This window comes from Excalfactoria chinensis, chromosome 17 (genome assembly GCF_039878825.1).
Source record: "Excalfactoria chinensis isolate bCotChi1 chromosome 17, bCotChi1.hap2, whole genome shotgun sequence".
NCBI lineage: Eukaryota > Metazoa > Chordata > Aves > Galliformes > Phasianidae > Excalfactoria > Excalfactoria chinensis.
Genome location: NC_092841.1, coordinates 7,225,371 through 7,246,204, shown reverse-complemented (window position 1 = coordinate 7,246,204; position 20,834 = coordinate 7,225,371). Strand labels below are relative to the sequence as shown.

Below are 20,834 nucleotides of genomic sequence, written 5' to 3'. Positions count from 1 at the left end.
TGTGTCACCTACCGCATTTTCTTTTCAGGTTGGAATTCTGCCCAACCTAACGAGCACTGAGTGATGCTGGCACCAACAAGTGCCTGGACTGCGCAGGGAAGTAACAGAGCTGGTTTGGCCACCGCTGCTGTTTTTCACAGGGAACTGTAATGAAGCTCAGTCCAACCTCAGAACAACCAGCCATGTCCTTCCACTTCCAGCTTTCACCTAAGCACAGTTTAGATAGCCTCAATCAAACAGAACTCTCAACAGCAGCAGGCTTATAGACCATTTTTTCCCCCACGTACTCTTGTGAGCAGACCATAGATTAAAACGAAAGGATTTAACTCACTCTCAGCATTGTTTCAGTGTGGGATGTTCTATTCCCAAAGTCGCATCTCCCTCTACTGGTGACTTTTCGTGCACATTATTCAGTCCCAGAGGGGAAGGCTCAGCTGTGCTGTGAGGGAGGATTGAAACTCAAACTTCCACTGTTACCATCAGCTTATAGGCAATTCATCCTCTGAAGGCAAAGGAAAACACAAGACATTGGGGTGGGGGGGGGGGGTTGGGGGGGAAAAAGAGACTGATTGCATTTAAGAATTTAAATCATTTTATTGCTTTACCTGCCATTAGGACAATCTATAACAAAAGGAATATAATATATTAGCACATACAGTAAATCAGACTTAGATAGTCAGGTAACGATACAAAAATGGTCCTCTGGTTGACTATAGCTTTCTAGGGCAATAGACTGTATAAATTCGCTAAAGGTGGACTAGCAAAAATTACTTCTAAAGCCCCAAATGTTAGCTAAGGCAAAACTATGCCAATTGTGGTTTCAAACATATTTAAATTGCACACAAAGGTAAAGCTATAACTGTGATTAATATTTAACTCAGACTTAGCTGGTTTATCTTAAAATCTTGTAGGTAAAACTACAAAAGGGAGTAAACAGCAAGCTAAAAAGATGCAGTAGTGAAACTTGATTAGAAAGCCTTATATAAAAAAATGTGCACTTTTGTGTGGAGCTCTAACTAGTTTTACACAGTTTTTGGTGCTTTAAAGTAACACGAACACATAATGGAGGAAAAACCCGGATAGTCAGAACTGAAGAAAACAGCTTTACAAAAAAAAAAATAATAATAATAATATTATAATAATAATTAAAAAATAAAAGTAGCATTTGCTTACTCCTTAAGGACTCCGGCAGTAGCAGTCTTCTCGATTTCTGGTGAAGACAGAACTCAAACCACAGGCGTTTAAATCCCCACCACTGGGATTTCAGGTTGTAAAAGCCCGATACCCTCAGAATTACTTTGCATCAATTAGCAGGCTCTTCTCAACATGCCTGGGAGAAAAGCCTGTTGGATTTGAATCTGTATCATCTCAAAAAGGAAATTAAACGAGGGCTCCATCTTGAGAAGCAGTTGCCCCATAAACGCAAAACCGCTTGCTGTCACTCCCAAATACAAACCTACACTACTGGATATAAATTACAGTTTAAAGGAAACCTTAAAAACTGCCTACCATTATTGAACCGTGGAATTCAGTACAAACCTCTGGGAAGTGTTGGTGCACACAGAACGATGCAACACAAAGCTGGAAAATACTGAAATACATTTAAGACTCCGCAACATATTGAACTCGGGAGGGGGAAAAAAAGGAGTATGAAATGTGTTGTGCCAATTGGGTAAGTATGGAAAGAGCATAAGCCTTCTGTATTTCAACTAGGCTCCTAATCATCCTTCTTTATAGTTATGAATCGATTTAAAAACAAGCATACTTAAAATAAGTGAGTGTTGCAGGAAAGTTAAAACGTTAAAGCAAGGCATGTTTTTTTGCCTCGCAGTCTCCACTAAGTATAATGGCATTTGTATGGGCCAGCACCCTGCAACTAATGCTGCCATCAATACGCAGTTAAATTGCCCTGTTAACAAAAGGACACATGAACTGATGGCCATTAAAAAAGAATAAGTCAACTGAGGAATACAAAGCAAGCAAAGGAAATAAAAGGTTTGCTTCCAATTTCTGCACCAATGGAGTACCCGTGCATGACTAACAGCTGGGCAGCTGCACCATCCCTATGTCCGTGTACTTGAGCCCATAGTTAGGCATTGAATGTAACATTTGGTTCTTGCCACTTTGAACAGGAAGTTCAGGGCAAATCTATCACTGAAGAAAGAACAAGGAAAGAATCAGTTGCGGCAAATCAGCAAATTAAGTAACAACTGCAGTAGTTCACCAGAACTATTAACCTTGAAAGCTTTTGATTTACAATTGACAAGAACATAAGCAACCTTAAACCAGCAAACACAGGAACACTTATACTGTTAAATTCCAACTGTGGCTTTCTTAGCAGCCGATGCCTCACAATTGAACCCAGGATTACAGTACCCAGAAAACTAGAAAGAAAACCCCAAGCCCCAAGAAGCTCCGTTACAATGGGCAATCCTCATTTGGAAAGAAATACAGCAGGTTAGGACTACAGCCTTAAAATCTGTCCAATGATTTGAGAAATACCTTGAAATTCCCCCTACGCCCTGATACCTCCTTACTCTATGGCAATTGGCACAGTGCCTGGAGATCTCTCCTTCAGTAAAGCAAGGCTGCGTTTGCTGTATTTGCCCAAGTTGGACACAGCTGCACAGAGAGAAGCTGTAACAGCAAACATCTCCATAGAACTTTTTCTATGTATTTAATGGGACAGAGAGCACGGAACTAATATGCTCTAAATTAAAAATAGTACTATGAAAAGCTTTTTTTGTTTTTGTTTTTTTTAAACAGACAGGAAGCTGCAAATGCCAGTGGCCATATGGCTCTGCACAAGGGTAATAAAGCAGTCTGCGTTCGTGAAGCACGTTGCTGAGAAGGAGGAAGGCTTCAGACAGACAGCGATACAAAACTGTTGTACTGCTGGATGTTTCGCTTGAGAATATCCGAGCACGGACCCAGGACACGTTCAAATCGGGGTCGATCAAGCTTTACACATTTCAACAGGCCACGAGCAACAACTGTGGCAGCACGGGGACGGTTCATCAACAGAGCTATTTCACCTAGAGCAACAGGAGAACGGGAACAGCATTACAAATCAAGGTGCAAAGAGTCATACATTACCCTGCTGTATTCCAAACTGCTGCAGGAATTGAACCAAAGTTAATTCAGGTCTTAATATTGATCAGAGTGAGTGTTTATACAGTTACACTACAAGCAATTGTGAAGCCAGCATAAAAAACATCTTTATGTGCTATTCTTTCTTTTAAGTGAGTAGGTTCTAAGGGAGACTTAAAGCCTAAGGGACAGCTCTGCAGCGCTTGAACACAACAACAATGATAACATGCAGTGTAGTAGTATGAAATTCAAGGATATACATATCAAGGGAAAGACTGGAAGACACCAATGTTTGACATAGTAGAACAAACATCCTAGCACCAGTTATTGAGCTAAGCAAACCTCTGGCCAGACCGAACACTACTCAGGTGCTCCTGAGCACAGCCCCCTTCAGGCCTTGAAACAGAGTATTTGTTGATTACATCATCCACAAAGCTGAAACGCTGAACAGATAACTAAACAACTCCTGCAAGAGGACAGCTCAAAAAAAAAGTAATGAGAGGACAAATCTTAAACCTGAAGGGAAAAAAAAAAGATGAGCCTTTTTGTTTTCTGAAAGAAGGAAGTGTTTAAATATTAAATAGTTGGTTCTCAGCAGCTTTGAGGGGGTGGGAAAAGATTAATTCTCTTTTGAAGAAGCTTTGTTTGAGAGCTTCAAGGCATTGTTCTTCTGAACCTAAAATGAGGCAGTCAGGAATATCCTGTTATACGCTGTTACATTATAATTCAAGAACGCCCTGTGAGCATACATGTCCAGTCCTTACCTGTGACCAAATAAATTCGTGTGGGAATTAGCTTTTTTTTTTTTCCTGTTAGCACATATAAGCTTTTTCAAGCCAAAGCAACTTCTCTATCATGTAACTTTTAGCTTAGTAAAAATGCCTTCAACAGAAGGCAGAGGAAACCCTGAGTTGTGCAAAGTACTGCACCCAGTATTAAGCTTCCCAATGCAAGATGCTTGGCATGAAACAAGTCCAGCAGTATCACCCAGATGGTTATGGGACTGCAGCACAGGCTGGATAGAGAGTTTCTGGAGGAGCTGGTTAGTTTGACTTTTACAGGGAAGGCTTTACATGAGGCTCTGGGATCTCCAGCCCTGGGCACAAATTGCTGTAGGGAGGTCAGACCAAATAATCATCCTTCCAAATAGCAAATATTCTACAGCTACCACTTCTCTGTAATATGCATGCACACCTGAACATCAAGTGATTGGCACTGAGTGAATCACATCAATCAGACAGTGATTAAGCAAATCCATCCCATCACTGTCACCCACAGCAGTCATCACCACAGGTTAAACATTGACAGTAGTATATGACACTACTGTTGTCACTACAGAACTCACCAAAATAATCAGAAGGTGCCAGTCTGCCCACTTCAACAAATTCTTCATTTTCTGATCGACGCTGTAACACTGCAGCTGTGCCCTTTAATTAACCACAGCAATTAAACAATTAGAATTTCTGCTATCAATTAAATTACCAAATTCCAGAATCAGTTGCTTTGCAGAAATAACTTATGTCAGTCTTTAAAAATCGCTTCACAATTCACACATAATTCACCAGACTGCTCTATAAGAACAACTGGCCTTCCTTCTTCTTTAAGTTTAAAAAGATCCTGGCTGTTTACTTTCCACAGCATCGATCTCTTCCCATCTTTTTTGCACCAATATTACAGTACAGTTTGCAAAAAGAGGAGATAACAATACCACTAGCAGGATATTACTATGTGTATCTATATATTACTATTTAGTAATGTGTGTCTTTACTCTCCTGAACAGAATGAACTGGTTTAAGAGAGAAACATTATTTCTTCCTGGAATTACCATTTATAAAAATAGCAAAACTAAATATAAGCTTCTGCGTGTCCAGCAAGATTACATCTCAGGAGGAATTCTCTAAAAGTACATTCCAACATTTCATTTTTCTCTCAGCATCTATTTAAGGGCAGAATAAACAACATTGAAAACATAGACAAACTTAGGAGGCTTTGATTTTAGTCCTACTTACCTCCAAGATAATGAAGAACTCATCCCCTGGCTCTCCCTGGACCACAATCTTTTGCCCATCCTCAAACTGTACTGGTTCTAATGCATCAGCTACAGTAAGGCGCTCCCACTTGTCCAGAGATTCTGTAGAGTTAAGAGTTCATTAATAGGCTGTCTTTTTGAGGTACAAACCACACTCCTTCCTCCATCCTTATAGGCAGAACAACACATTTACAGCTGCAGTTGGGCACTGCATATCAAGGCTTTAATTACAATTATTTCTGAATGATGCAGAAAAGCAACACAGACGTTGCAGTCCATTTAACACATCACCACAATAGCCTGGCCTGTAATCATAATAGTGCTGAGTAACAGCTTAATTGTAATATGGCAATTTATTCCCCTTCGGAACAACATCTTTGTACTTACCCAATATAGACACCTTACTGAGGAATTCCTCATACATCTTTCTCTTTCTCAAAGTACTCCCCTATGGAAGAAGAAAGAAAAAGCACACAATGAAACAACAACAACAAAAAAAGGATTCTTTTGTCTAGTTCTCCTTTGATATCAGACTTCAAAATTAAATTCGGTATTAAAAACATACAGCTTCACCTGATATATTAATTACATCCTGTCCCACACAGCCCAAGCACACAATACTAAGTGGCAATTTAACCAGGAGGTGTTATATTTTCAATCCAGAGAACTACACCTCATACGTAGCACAGGAATAGATTTTTTCACCAAAGCAAGATTCCCCCTGCCCCATCCCTGATAAGTGCATCCTGAATGATACGCTCTCTGATTGCACAAGACATTAAACAGGGTTTTGTATAAACAACTCCAGCAAAACACAGACAGAAGGTCAAGTAACCAACACAAGTTGACTGAAGGGTAAAAGCAAAAGCGTAACTGCAGGTTAGCAGACAGCTACTTGAGTCACTGGTATAAACCACACGCCAGCTAGACAAATACTTGCCATCAAAATCCTTCTGTAGCTATCTCTGTCAATGCCCCACAACTTCACATTTGTCTTCGCTTTGACAGTTGCTGCACGGGGAGTTCCATATATAAGGGCAAGCTCTCCAAAGCTTCCACCTTCACCAACACTGGTTGCCCACTCATTGTTCACATAAACCTGAAAGCCAAAGCCCACAGTGTTTGGAAGGCTGGTTAAAGACATGTGATGCTCCCACTACCCCGCATTTCCTTTATAATGTAGGGAAATTCTTACATCTACATAGTCAAAGTGATCATTTCAGGATTTCATTTACACTTCACACCCAAGCCCAAACTCCATCACAAGTTTTATTTCCATCGACAGCAGGTCTGCTGACCATATCACGTGCACAGAGACTAGAAATGCAGACCCCACACACCTTTGGATAGGAAAAAAATCTCAATAAGCCTCTATGAAACACAAAGGACTTGAATGGACTTTCAAGAAGCTGTCAAAAAAATTCCATAGAAAGCTATGGATTATTTGGATTAGAAAATAAGAAGGTCTGTCATTCTTAAACACCTTTCCTAGACTCCAAACGTGGCAAGTATTAGTACTTAATTAACATCTGAATAATTCATTTTAAAGTTAAACATAATTCACAGTCTGTGCAGTCAGACTGAAGTATCAAAGAGCAAAATAGCTCCAAAGCAAAATTAGCTTCAACAAGTTCCAGCTTCTTAAGAGAAAAGCTAATAAAGGATGTGTGAGGCCTAAGAACACCATGCTACTCTTCTGCTAGGGATGAATGCATCATTAATAAGCTATCAATAATGCTTACATCCATTTCTCCTTGATCAACAACGTAGAAATTATCACCTTCATCCCCTAAAAACAGGATAAAAAAGTTAAATACTCACAAAAGGTACAGCGAGGCAAACATACTTGTACAAAACCAACATCTCTGCCAGCTTTGATGTGCAGAATGTAACGAGGTTGACAGAGACATTCTGCACAGCTGGGAGGGGAAATATCATATTTTGTTCATTTCACACTTTTTAGTCCTGTGAAAGAGGACATCTGCTGGCATGCAGTACATCAGCCACATTTCCAAGAACAATGGAAAGGCATACTGGATTCAAAAATTGCCCTGAAGTATTTTGCAGAGTCATTAAATCACAATCTTTCCAATAAATAATGTGTGAGGAAACACAATTATTCCCACAACTGCTTCTCTCCTTACTTTAGAGCATGAGCTGTGCTTCAGTTAACGTGACAAGAAAGGTTTGCCATAACCAGACGGGGTTTTTACTACCAAAGCAGCACAGTAACAAGAGCATTAGGTCAGGGCCTGCTCACCATCCCAAACATTTATCAATGTAAATACTGTCACTTGCCTTGCTGTATGACAGTCTCGCCTGCAATGTAAGTGACGGGGAACATTGCATCAAAGATGTCACTGAAAGAAGGATACCAAAATTAGACAACTGCAACACACACAGTCACCTAATCTAGTGGAAGGTGCCCACAGCTGAAGGGTTGGAACCAGATGATCTTTAAAGGTCCCTTCCAATCCCAACTATTCTGTGATGCTGTGCATGCATTCATACACCTCCAACCTCAACCAACCAACTTTTCCTGTAATCTCTTTACAGTTACACTGACTGTTGTAAACAGGCTGTGCAACTTTGTATTTTACTATAAAAAAGGAAAGTTAAATGCAACTTGTAACTTTAAACTTAATATTTTATTACACTTTTAAGACTTCAACTAAGATTTATTCCTACCTTCTCTCATTATCATCAAGATGGGCAAACAGCACATTCTTCTCAATAGCTTTTGCCAATGCAGCCATAGTTTTATAATCTTTTGGAATAACCTAGGATAAAAATCAGAAAAAGTAATTGACTCAATCTTCTGAACTATCCAGGACTAACAAATGACTCAAATTGCTACAGAACTCGAGTCTTTTCAGGCTTTTTTAAGCACTGTAGTTTTAAGGAACAAATACAGTTGACAATTACAGCCAGTTTATTCAGAAGGTAAATAAACATTGATTTCATGCAACTGTAAAAACACAATTCCATGTTAAGTCTGTAGTGTCCTTTCACAATTGCAAGTATATGTTCAGCTAATTTCCCAAAGAACAGCACCAAATCTGCTCCACCTTTGGGTTAAATTTAATACTGCTGCAGCTGTTCTAAGTACTCTGTGTGCGTGTATTAAAAACATATATTTATATGTGATTATATACACACTACATCAAAGGGAAAAGATTATAACTGAGTAAAAATTGTTTGTCTGCATGACAACCCAAAGAGCTATATATGCAGGTCTGAATTTCACTGTTATCACACTACCTAACAGGCTACAGGCTTAGTGTTACTTAATACTGGATATTAAATAGCCTCAAGTAAACTCTGATTCTATGTACAACTCTTGGCAACATTAAAGGACAAAACTTAGAGCACCTTTCTAACATAAGATGCAGCATCCTCCTCTGTATAGACTTCTGCACTGATGGCCCCACGTCTTCTTCGACCCTTGACCACAGGGTTCATAGGAGGAGGAGGAGAGATTTCATCCTCCCGTGAGTCTGAGCGTGAACCAGACTTCTGTTGATTTAACAACTGTTTTGTTTCCTCCTAAACAGGAAAGAAAAGATATTTGTGTCACATAATCCAGTAAAGGAAAAAAGCAGCTACATATCATATTCCAATTTAGCCTGCCAGTACAAGGGAGCTTCCTGTGTCCTATTACTCTCACATTAAGGCAAGCAGGAGATTACAGCTAGCATGATCAAATGCCTTACTGAAGTAGACAGAAAATACGCCTTTCCTAACATTCACACCACAGTGGTGCTTATTTTAACAAATTACACTAACAGTTAATTAACTTGAGAAGCACAATTTGACTCTACTTTCCACCAGCATATTCAATAAGCAGTGAAAAAAAAAACCTGCAAAGGAGAAAGCCATTTTCCCAAGAGTGCATGCAGCAGTTCCTTTCCTGAGCTGCAGGGTGTTAAGCCTTTTATTCCTTTGAAGGACAGAAAAACAACTCCTTTGAAATCCCTGGTACACGAGAAGCTTTAGAAACAAGGTGAAGCCACGGACCAACTTGATGCTTGGTAACCATGGGTTATTTTAGGAGAAAGAGACATGAACGTTGCTTACAGAAAAGGTGCAGAAAAGATGCAAACAGTACCTTCTCTCAAGCCACAGATCTGTCAGCTGTGTACAATGCTAGATGTGTTCCTTATTTCCCACAGCTGCTTCCTGGGCTGTGTTGGACTAATACTGGGGAAAGCCAGCACACTTAGAATAAAGTGAATTCTAGCTACGTCAATGCACAGAGATTTGATCCTTTCACATACCAGAAAATTCACCTTGCTTAACTAAGATCTGTATTTTAAAAAAAAGCCAACCTCACAGTCAAAGCATTTGGGTCATAATAGCTCAAGTGACTTTCTCCCTGCCATAAGGAAAGAGGGTTTGGGGAAATGTTTTTAACAGAACAAGGAGTCATCTGTCTACTCTGAGGGCTCCAGGCATGTAAAAGCCAAGCTTGTCCCAGTGTCCTTGATAAAGCTGTCCCTCCTGTGGCTTGGCTGCCACAATCCACTCCGGAGGTACACAGAGGCTATGTGTAACTCCACCGCTTTGAGGAAAGGGACCTCAGCTAACTATTACAGTGAGTTTACATGTTATACTTCTCAGATAGCCAAAGAGCACTGATCCGTCAAATCACCCCGCGCTTCCTGCTTTGTGTTCATTAACAAAATAGTGCCACATTTCCAACTGCTGGGGCAAGGAATATTTAAAGCCTTGGCACTTATTTAGAAAGCAAACATCAGCTGCTGTGACTTTTCCAGTATCACACAGGATACACAGACCCTGCAAATGCCACAGACAGAAGCATTTCAACAGCAGGGAGGGAGGGAGCTGCACATCACAGCATTGCTCTGGGACAAACCCACCAGCAGCTGCACTCAGAGAGAAAACATAACTGGTGACTTCTGCCTGCACTGAGACTTAACACTGTTACATTAAAAACAAGCCTGTTACTGTAGGACACGTGGACATGCAAAGGTTACATATGAGTAAGATAAAATATTTGTGTTTCAGCTAGTCTGGACATTCTGCTGGAACACCTACAGAGAGGACTGTCCCTAATGAGACAAGTCACCACATCCATATTACTGCAAGACAGCCCTGAGCAGTAAGGGACACACTAGAATCTCACTGGTTCCATTACAGAAGCTTTCCACATATTCATGAAAAGCACCTATAGCCACAACACTGATTCTTACGGTGTTTGTTACTAAAAGCAGCCTACTTATTGCATCCAAATGTTCAACCTGACCTCTATCAGCTGAGGTCATTAAACCAACCATTAAAATAACAAGCTTCTCATCATCATGTTTGAATTCTTTCAGCTATTGAGTTTGGAATTCTTTTTCTGCACTATGCACTCTAGTATCTGGTAGCCATCATTAGATCTGTAGAATGGCCTGGGTTGAAAAGGATCACAATGTGCATCCAGTTCCAACCCCCTGCTATGTGCAGGGTCGCCTGCATCCAGCCTGGCCTTGAATGCCTCCAGGGATGGGGCACCCACATGACACCAGAAATAGTCAATTTCTTCTGGTTAACTTGTATTTAATTTATATCAGCTCTCCATCACCATTTTTCCCCCCAAAACAAGTCACTTAAACTTGAAAGGTATTTAGGTATGCATTTGTGGAGGCAGCCCAGATGATGGGGAATAGGTATAGTACTTAGACCATTATCTCCAGCTTTCTAACTTCAGTTTTACACAAAGCCCAATACACGTGCAGCAGACCCACCTGGCAGGCTGCAATACCAATCTCTGCATTAGGTTTTCACAGCTTCAACTACAGAACACAGCCAAGCTCAGCACCAGGTAGCTCTCAGCTGTCAGTGTGCACTTGTGTTATCAGCCCTGTTTGCACAGCAAAATCAACAGAAGCCGTAGTGCACCGTAAATTGATTGTATAAATGTTATTTTATCTAGGTGTAGTGATAAAATTCAAGTGAAAGCTTTCATAGCTGAAAAGGACACGTGAATTCCTATTGTAACTACTTCAGAGGCAGTAATTTTAATGTTTCTGAGCAATAATTCAACAGTAAGTTTAAACATCTCCAGTGTATGTGAGTAACATGACAGTGAATCAGCTCTGTGTGCACTGTGGAAGATATGACTTGTCAGGAGAGAAAATAGAACCCACACTTCATTTTTAAATGATGTTCCTTCAGAAGTCAGTCTCAATCAAAGCTTAAAAAAATACTCCGCCTCAACCTGAGTTTCATTCAGTGTAACATTTTAAAAGTAGATGGGAAAGTTGCTCTGCTTTCATAAGGATAGAACAGGTGTTACTTCTGGACCAGGTTAGAGCTGGTTAATAGCAGCAGCACAGCTCTGTTACTTGATAGCTCTGAAGGCTCAATGCTCTGCTCAAACTAAGACCAACCTGTATGGCTGAACTACAAAACTACCTCGAAGAAAGACGTGGCAAAGACGTATTAGAAACCCAAGAATACAAGGTGGGAAAGCTGGTAAAGTAAAAGGTGGGGATGAAGGATTATTAGGAATCTGAAAAAGACAAAGATACAGTTTCCATTAAGATGGGAAGCTAAAGCAGCACCTGCAAATGACAGCTATACAAGGTCACAGCTACAGTAATTACTAACAACCTGTGCAGAGTGCAGTGCTTACAGCTCATCTTTCTTCTGCATTTGCCTTTAAAAACTCGTGTTTTCATAGCAGATTATTTTCTATCAGCTTAAGATACAGTTATATTCAATTAACTGCTCAAATTAACATTAAATTGATTCAAATATGAGCACTTTTCATTCCAAAGATCACAAGGTTTTCAACAAGAACACTGAAGAGACCTTCAGGACAAATAAGAGGAACAAAAAGCAAAACAGTAACACTCGGTTCCCAACAGAATGAAGAAACAGGATTGTTCTCTTAGAAATCAGGAAAATAAGTGCTTCCATTTGATTTCAGCTAGGCCTGGATAACTACCACTGGCCTGCTGCTGTTCTATACCTGAATCTTTGCACTCAATTTGTCTCAACAGAAGCCAAACACGTATCACCAGCAGCTACCAGGGTCACAAAGCACAGTTACCATCTGACCACAGACAGGATCATGTGTCCAATCTATCAGTTTCCATGAGCAAACACTAGACTGGGATCACATGTGCATCCCAGGTGGGTGAGTCTCCTTGTCAGTTTACTTCTGTCACAACAAAGCAAGTACAGCAAGAGGTGCTTTCATACCACAAGCCACTAGCAAAAGCTACAGAAAATACCATTCGTTCTCCAAAAGCATCAGGCCCAGTTCCAAACAGCCAATACAAACATGGGCCAAACTCGAAGCTCAGCCATTAAATCAAGTTAAGCAGTGCAAATTTTGGCTGTTCCACTCTCCGTCTCTCTCAGAAAGAATTTTTACCTTCTCCAACCTTTCGAAGTATTCTCTGAGGAATCCCATGGGTCGGTCAGGTCTCACGGTGCACAGCTGCACAATGCAATCCTTCAGAAGCTGCTGGATGTTGTGTTTTTGGACATAAAGTTCACATTCCCGAAGACTACGTTCCTCCTCACTGCTGCTGCTGCTGGAAGTTGCCATTGCTGAAAATAAGAGAAGGTTAAAGAACTAGCAGAAAAGAAGATGGTGCAGCCCAATGTAGTCAGACACGTTATATCGCCTAAAGGAAAATCATGCTGCATTATCATCTTACTAACATCACTGGATAAAGTCATCTTCATATCTAAGATCAGTAACAAAGCTAAAGTGTGAAAGAAGAAACTACGAGGAGGAGAGGAACAAAGCAAACAAAAAAGAAAAAATAAAAACAAATGATGCACACTGCAATTGCTCACCACCTGCTGCACGATGCCCAGTCTGTCCCCAAGCAACAGCTGCCCCTCCAGCCAACTCCCCCAGTTTTATTGCTGAGCATGACAGCACGTGGTACAGAACCATTTCAGCCAGGTGGGGCAGCTATTCTGGTTCTGTCCCATCCCAGCCCCTTAGTGGCTTGGCAGTGCAAGAAGCTGAAACAGCCTTTGCTTAGCGTAAGCATTGCTCAGTAACGGCTACAACACTGGTGTGCTATCAGTACTGTTCTCCTCCCAAACCTAAAACATAGCACCTTATCAGCTACTGTGAAGATTAACATTATCCCAGTTAAAACCAGGGGTCAGGTGGTGATGATCAGGAGATTGGTGGGTGGAAACCAGGAATCTGAGATGCAAACACTGCAAGTATCCAGAAGTGAGATGTGCTACGATCAAATCAAAGCCAGTTCACCAAATGCCCATCAGTGACAACTGGGGAATGAGAAGCATTTCTCTTATAAAGCTCCTTAGTTTAAATCGTTCCACACTTCGTAACTACCTCCATGAATACACCTCAATCCCCAAAAATATGTGGGGATCTTCAGCTGTGGATTATCAGGAGGGCATCCTTAAGCATACCCATCACACTGTCAGGCTTTAAAGAGATTTTGAAATCACAGAGCGAGCCACAAGAATTTGAAAAAAATACCATTAAGTCTATTCTTTTTTATAAAAGAATGTTATAAAATTATGTTATTATATTTAGACATTTATGCATATGTTTATAAAATCAATTTTGAGTCATTTTTCCCCCCCATAAAACAGCTAAAGAAGGAGAAATGATTTCTCAGGGCATTTTTGATGAAATACCAAGACAGTTACCTGGCACAGAGACAGCGGCAACAGCTCAGGACTATTCAGTGCGAAGCGTTGATCTCAGGATCAGCTTTAGAAAGAGAAGAGAGGGAAAAAAAAAGGATTCAGAGGAAGCAATATTGAAATGCCATGTCACTGAGCTGCCACATTGTGCTTAACAGGCAGCAGATAACAGGTGATATAACACTGTACCCCTTGGAATTGTTCTGCCAGGGATTACAGGAGGCACAGAGCTAACACAGAGCTGCGAATGCTTCCAACAGGTTACGTCCGTGTTACAGCTAACCCCGGGCAGACACGTTACACACCGCATAAACATTAAGCACGGTCTAATGGAGCGTTTCCCTTCTCCTACTGCTCCTTTTGCTTTGATAACTGCGCGGTGAAGGTCAGCGCTAACGATGAGCCCCAGGGAAACCGGGACCGGGCGGGGAGTTGGGGGGAGGGGGGGGGAAGGCCTCTCGTTGCTCACAGAGCCCGATAGCCGCCTCTCCTACCCCCATCCCCCACCCCGCAGCCCTCACCGCGAAATTAACAGCTCGGTGATCCCACCGCTGCGTGGGTTTCATTTTCTTTCTTTTTTATTTGTATCGTTTGAACGCTTATCGTTTCTAATGCCTGAACCCGCACGGCCCGGCCCCTCACAGCTCAGCCTCTCCCCGCCCAATGTGGGGCCTACAGCCGCCAGGCCCAGCCAGGCTCCGGTACCGGCCCTGGGGCCGCTCCCCGCGGCCAGGCCCACCCTAAAGGCCACGAGCCTCCCGCTCGGGCCCACCGTGCCTTGGCCGTTCCCGGTTGTATTCCCCATAGGCCGCACCTCGGCGCTCACCTGGCGCGGGCGGCTCCACCGGGTCCTCAACGCCCCGGCCCCGCCTCGGCCTCAGCGACAGCAACGGCAGCAGCTCCCACCGGAAATCGACGAGCTCGACCAATCAGCGCGCGGCGTGACGTAAATGCGCCTCGCTCTCACCCAGAGCCGTCGCCAGGGTAACCTTAAAGGGACCGCAGCACTTTTTTTTTTTAACCACACGCTCGGAGATGCGGAGTTCTTCTGAGAGCTTCTGCGCCTTTAAGATGTGCGGCTGAGGGGAGCGGGTCCGGCGGCACCGCCTGACGTAAGGCTGGGGCCGCCCTGTGGGCGGTGTGATGGGGGGACGGTGTGTGTCACTATGGGGGGCTGCCTGGGCTTGGATCCGAGTGTTAGGCCTGGGTGGGGGTCCCACAGGCTGTGTCCTCACAGGCTGTGTCCTCACAGTGAGGTTTCAGAGGGCTGGTTCACCGAAATCCCTCTTAGTACAACATGGGGAGGGTCCCCCAAGAGGAGCTTGTGAAATAAATAGGGCAGCCGGGCTGCCGAGTTTTATGGTGCTAAACAAAAAAAGTGCAAGGTCTTAAACGCTGAATTTATCCCAGTGTGAACGGTGAGGGCCCGTTCGTGTTTATGCAGCGCTGTTGGGACAAGCCTTGGTGCCTTCCTGGGAACAAAGATCGCTCTGTGTGTGTGTGTAAAACCTGTTCTGCAACATCAGGAAAACAAGTTTGCTGTGCAGCTTAATCTTGATGCAATCCTCTGCTGAGCCAGAGTTCATACGGCAATGCAGCAGTGCAATGAAGGCAGCAGGACAGGCTTTAAAAGGAGCCTCGTAGTGCCAACCTGAGGTTCCTCTCGTTAACTGTGTGCAAATCCTTTGCTGTGAGCTACCCTGGAAAGTCAAATCATGCTTCTCATAAGCGTATATTTGTAATGTATTCATGTGTTAAAAAGAAAGGAATTAAAAACAAAAGGCTTTGCCATTTAGTCTGGTCTGAATTGCAGTGAAACCCTGGTGTTAACTGTCTTAATTATATAATGAGCATTCCTGAGTAAATAACTTGCATTACCATCAGCGCTGTTCCCACAGCTTTCAGTTTCACACTTTCATGCATGAGAGTTTCTCATCAAACAATTGTTGTGTGAGGCTGTGGCTGCTGAAGAGCAGAGAAGAGCTGCCCAGACTGCTATGGGAGTGATGGAGCCAGCAAGCCATGGGGCAGAGGGGGAAGGTGAGCCTGTGCTTTCCCAGAGCTGCGCTCCATGTATTGCTTTTCTGATTCAGTTTCATCCCCTATCCTGTACGAGACGCTGTCCTAACGCACCATTTGATGATTGAGTTTTTAGACAAACCTAGAAGTCAGTCCTGGGTCAAACCCCAACAGCAAGAACCACACGGCTTAAAGCACAGCAGTGACTTCAGTGATGGTAACCATCACATGTCCTCAGTGGTGGGACACTCGTTTTCCTAGACTGGTAAACACTATTGGAGTCTGAGAATGGATGAGGGGAGACGACTCCACAACTCCCCAGGCAGGACTGTGAATCACTGTGTGCCACAGTGTGGACTTGCAGAAAGCTGCAGATAGGACTTACTGGATTTTAGGAGTCTGATTACTGTCATTTTTAAACCAAGAGACGCTGCCTGAAGTTTATTTATTTCTAAGCAGATTTTGGAAGGAAATAGCAAAGGCAAGTGCCACAGGCCAAGTTCATCCTCGGTTGGCATTCACAGAGGTCGGTAGTTATGTCAAACCTACATCTGGCTTCAAACAGTATTACTGTTATTTTCCATGCTCTCCCAAGGAAAAGTTAAAAGGACAGACATCGTGGATGTGTGGGAATCTGTGGCCCAAAACATACAAAGATATTGAGGGCCCTGCAAACTTAGAGGAGCTGGTTACCTTGGAGAACCTGGAGCTGTATGACCGCTCCTCTGCTCTTCAGTTCATGTAGTCAGCCACTTCTGCTTTATCTTCATAACAAGGGTGTCAGCTGCACAATTTTCATGATTAAAACCAGCAGCCCTCCTCAAGGTCACCGCAGTTCCTTCACTGACGGAGTGAGAACGGCACATCATCATTCTTAGGCATTTTGTTTACCTCCGTTCTGCATTAAGTCATGTAGGATACATATTCCTGGTCTCATAAAAGACCAATAAATTTGTCGGTGAGAAGCATCTGAACTATCCCTAGAGATAATTTGTTTGCTTCTTAACTAAACTTCCCAGAAGTTCTTACAAAGACTAAATTTATGACTTCAGTTTTTATGGTGCTGTTTATCAACATGGTGTTCAACAGTAATAGAAGCTGAGAATGGTGACTGGGAAGGAAAAAAGGCAAGGCTTTTTACACTATTTACCACCATGCAATCCTATAAACTCCACGGAGATACTGACTCAGTATTATCCTGTGAGCATAAAGCATTGCAGCATTCACCAAGGAAGCAGATGAGAGCAGAGTGGCGCAGCAGAGCAGCCAAGGGGAAAGAAAGGCCTGGCCAAGGCTGCTGGGTAAAACTGCATGATGGAACAGGATGGCATAGGGAGAGACCACGAGAAGAAGCACTAGAGGAGCATAAGAGCAGCTTGAAGGTGAAGTGGATAAAGAGGATCACTAGAGAGAAAATTGGTGCTCACCACAGTGCACAGCAATGTGCTGTGTTTGCCACGCAGTCTGAGCTTCTGGATGAGTAAGTAAATCTGGTATCAACATCTGTAACTTTGCCACGCAAAAGAGAAATAATTTAGGTCATAAAAGAACAGAACAAGGAATTACTGTGATCAAAATCCATGCCATATGACAGCTACCACCTGAGCTTCCTGCTCTAGCCCTGTCATATCCTGTGCTGTGGGATAAAAACCTCCTGGATCCTGGAAGATGGTGCATGGAACCCTTCTTTGGTCCTGCCACACATCAACTGGGCAGACAGCTGTGTGAAATAGTCCCCATTGCAAAACAAGTTTGCTCTGAGCAGCAGTTCTCAAATCATTTCCATATGTTACTTTGAAGAAGAAAATGACTGGTAAGTCTCAAAACACAGTAAGCAAGAGCCAAGGGGGAAAAAAAATGCCCTGAAGTGCCCAGATCTTAAAGATAGGCCAGTCAGGGAATCTGTTTCCATCTGCAAGACGTGCCTGCTACAGCACAGCCCGTGGCACACTCTGCATGGTTCCAGCTGGAAGGCTTCCAGCACCCAAGAGGCAATGCTGGGAACAACTTACCTCCTGAGTAAATGCTGAGCAGCTCGGTAGCACGAGGGAGGCAATACAGCTGGGGTGGCATGATTGATTAGCTGAGGTGTGTCACATAGCGCCTGTTGAAGGATGAGCTCAATTACACTGAAAAAGCTGTGAAACCTCGATTAAATGCTAACATAGATTATTGTGTCCTACCTACCACTCAACTCAACTTGTTCAACTCAAGCTTCACTTCCTTGACCTACGGAGTTGCATTTGTATTGTTAACTTCCTACAACATCTGGGCACCTACAGTAGTTCATGAACTGCCCAAGCAGCTGGCAAATGTGATTCCCATCTCAGACAGTCTCTCTGACGCACACTGAATCAAAGAGCAATACGATAGTGTGTGGCTGCAGTTGACTTCTTTTCTGGGAATGCATGTCAAACAGTAACCCCCTGTTTGTTTTGCAGCAGAATGCAAATAGTTCTGTTAAGACGAAGCCTCAGATCCTTTGCTTCTAATGTATAAGCTGTCTGGGGCAGCTCCTTCTTGGAGCATCGTCTGCAACACTGTTCTGTTGCAAGCTAAATACACACCAAAACATTCAAAGCAGCCCCTTACTGAAGGGCTTTTCTCTGAAAGCAGGTGGCAAAGCAAACACATTGTGCTGTCGGTCACATCCACTATTCTTGGTCTGGACTGACATCTGAACAATGCCTGGACTGACATCTAACAAACCAGCTACAGAGCCGAGCAACTGCTGATGTAAGTTTGTGCCTCCCTCCTCTGCCCTACATGCTGCTCCTTCCCCACAAGATAAAAGTTTCCCAGATGGACAGAACCCACTTTAAAAACAATTGGGCTTTGAAATGTCAGCAAAGGCTTGCTTGGCATGTGCTGTGTGCCCCAGTGATGTGAGAGATTCTCCTTGGTTTTTATAACTGTAGCCCTTCAATCTAAAGCAACGTGATGCACTGTAGCAACAAAACATCTGGCATGCACCTGGCAGCCACACTTCCAGTGGGCGACCCCTTCCCAGCCCAGTGTGATATCACAACATCAAGCAAAGGATTTGAACCAGTGAAGAAGAGAAAAAAACACATAACTGTCCTGACATTAAACTCATCAAGGCAACAGGAGAATGCAAGGTATACTTTCCACATTCATACATGCAAGGACTTATTAGCAGGACTACTTGATTCTGTGAAGTCAGTGGCTTTTCCTTAAATAAATACTAAATCTAAATGGAGGTGCAAGGTAGATCGTTAGATAATCCAAGCATTAAGCAATTGCTGTTCTCTCCATTTAACAAACATGCATTGTTGCGTGCTGACGTGCCCAGCATGAACAAGTGTGCAGCTGGAAACGGGGCACCAGATGGCAGCATTCGTTGCCTGCAGATCGCAGAGCAGCCCAGGCTGCTGCTTCTCTGCTACACAGCTCGTGCTGATGACACTTCTGAAAGCTGCACTGCAATCTCTTCTTCCTCCTTTGCCTTGATGATCATGGTACCACTGGCTGATAACCTAATGTGAAGCAGAAGTGTATGTGTCACCTCTCCCCACTCCTTTCCCAGGCAAAAGATGGTTTCTTGCTATGTTTCCCCTCTAGAAACTCATCCTTTCCCTGTTCCCTCCTGCCTGTTCCTTCTCTCATGCTCTAAACCATCTGTGGACTTCTGGTTATCACGAATACCACCGAGATACTCAGCAAGTTTAGCCCCTGCCAAGATCTCTTTAGTGCAGCACATTTCACACAAAGAGCAGGCATACCATCAGTAGCTGGCTTTTGTCTGTCTGATAGAGGAGAGCTTGGCTGGAATTAAAACACTGAGCCAGGGGACAGCCTGAAAATACCAAAGGTACCAAACCCTCCTTGTGTCAAATGGCAACATGCAGAATGCCCTGGTTGGAAGTGGTCCTTCTGGAACCTGGATTCCATGCTTCTTTACCTGCACATGAAACAGAGCTACTGCAATCTCAAGTACTCCCACTCCAAAGGCCAGCAGAGGTTTTTGCACTGAGGATAAGAGCAGTTTCTCTCCCAGCCCTGCTGATTAAATAGCCACTGAAGGCAGCGAGCTGAAAGGAAGATTGACCAACACAGTTGCATCAGTCAAGCTGCAAAACTAATGTCGTTGCCCAAGTCTCAGATTCTTCCGTGGCTCTGCTTTATCTAAGCTTCATTTTAAAACCAGCTCATGGTAGTTTGCCTGATTACCCAAGCAGCAAACATCCAACTACAGCAATTGCTCAGAAACTGGTTTTGAAGCACAAAGCACCGACTCCCTGTTTAACTTCTTCCTAATCCCCAACCCTGCTTTCGCTTTGACATCACCATTTCAAAATCAAACTCCTCTGAACCCACAGGGATGGTCTCAGGGCATTCAAAAACAGCTTTTCTGTTTCATTTGTAGCTTTTATTAGTGCTCCCCACTGGGGCCCTATGAATAGGAGATGGTTGGTGTTGTTTTTTTTTTCCCCCAAAACATTATAAATTTTAAATCATTCCCCTGCTGGCTTTACAGTGCAGTTAAGCTCTATGGCCTAGGGACGGTCTGCTGTCAACCTCACTACAAACTAATGCAGCTTCAAAGCTGTTTGTTTTCATACTCCTTCCTGAAATCAATCATCTTCACAGTTGCAGGTCTTAAATTCCAAAACAGGGGAACATTACGAACGCTTAAAGGCCCCTGTGATGCAAAGGGGGATTAATCCAGGCAGATGTATGTGTCCACATGGAATCTGCCTCATTTGGCTGGTATTGCATGTAGATCTTTTTTTCCAGCAGTCCTGTGGTGTGCACCAAGTGATCTCGGGCCAATGACTTCAGCACTCACATGAGGATTACTCATCTAATTAGGGGGTTTGCAGGCTCTGCCCCTGTGTTTCTGTGCACTGTTAATGTCATCGCACTGACTTCTAGAACATTTGTCATTTAGAGACTGGCTTTACTTTCTATTTTTTTTTCTGTGTGTGCTTTTGCTGGTGGATCTGACCTCACAAGGTAGCATCAGTCACCTGAATAAAGCTGTTATCTCTGCACGAACGCAGTCAGTTTAGACCACAGA

The 20,834-nt window shown here is 43.1% G+C and overlaps 1 protein-coding gene across 1 annotated transcript; it reads right to left on the bottom strand.

Annotated features, from left to right (window-relative positions):
• Positions 1 to 575: 575 nt before the first annotated feature.
• Positions 576 to 14,725, bottom strand: PRKAR1A (protein kinase cAMP-dependent type I regulatory subunit alpha). The gene is made up of 12 exons (XM_072351602.1): positions 14,601 to 14,725; positions 13,778 to 13,841; positions 12,507 to 12,685; positions 8,492 to 8,665; positions 7,808 to 7,899; positions 7,418 to 7,479; positions 6,862 to 6,908; positions 6,060 to 6,218; positions 5,507 to 5,567; positions 5,100 to 5,221; positions 4,436 to 4,517; positions 576 to 3,035 (listed from the first exon to the last, which is right to left on the bottom strand). The coding sequence occupies exons 3-12, from the start codon at positions 12,681 to 12,683 to the stop codon at positions 2,863 to 2,865; spliced, it is 1,149 nt and encodes a 382-aa protein (XP_072207703.1). The 5' UTR covers positions 12,684 to 12,685; positions 13,778 to 13,841; positions 14,601 to 14,725; the 3' UTR covers positions 576 to 2,862.
• Between the last annotated feature and the right edge of the window lie 6,109 nt (positions 14,726 to 20,834).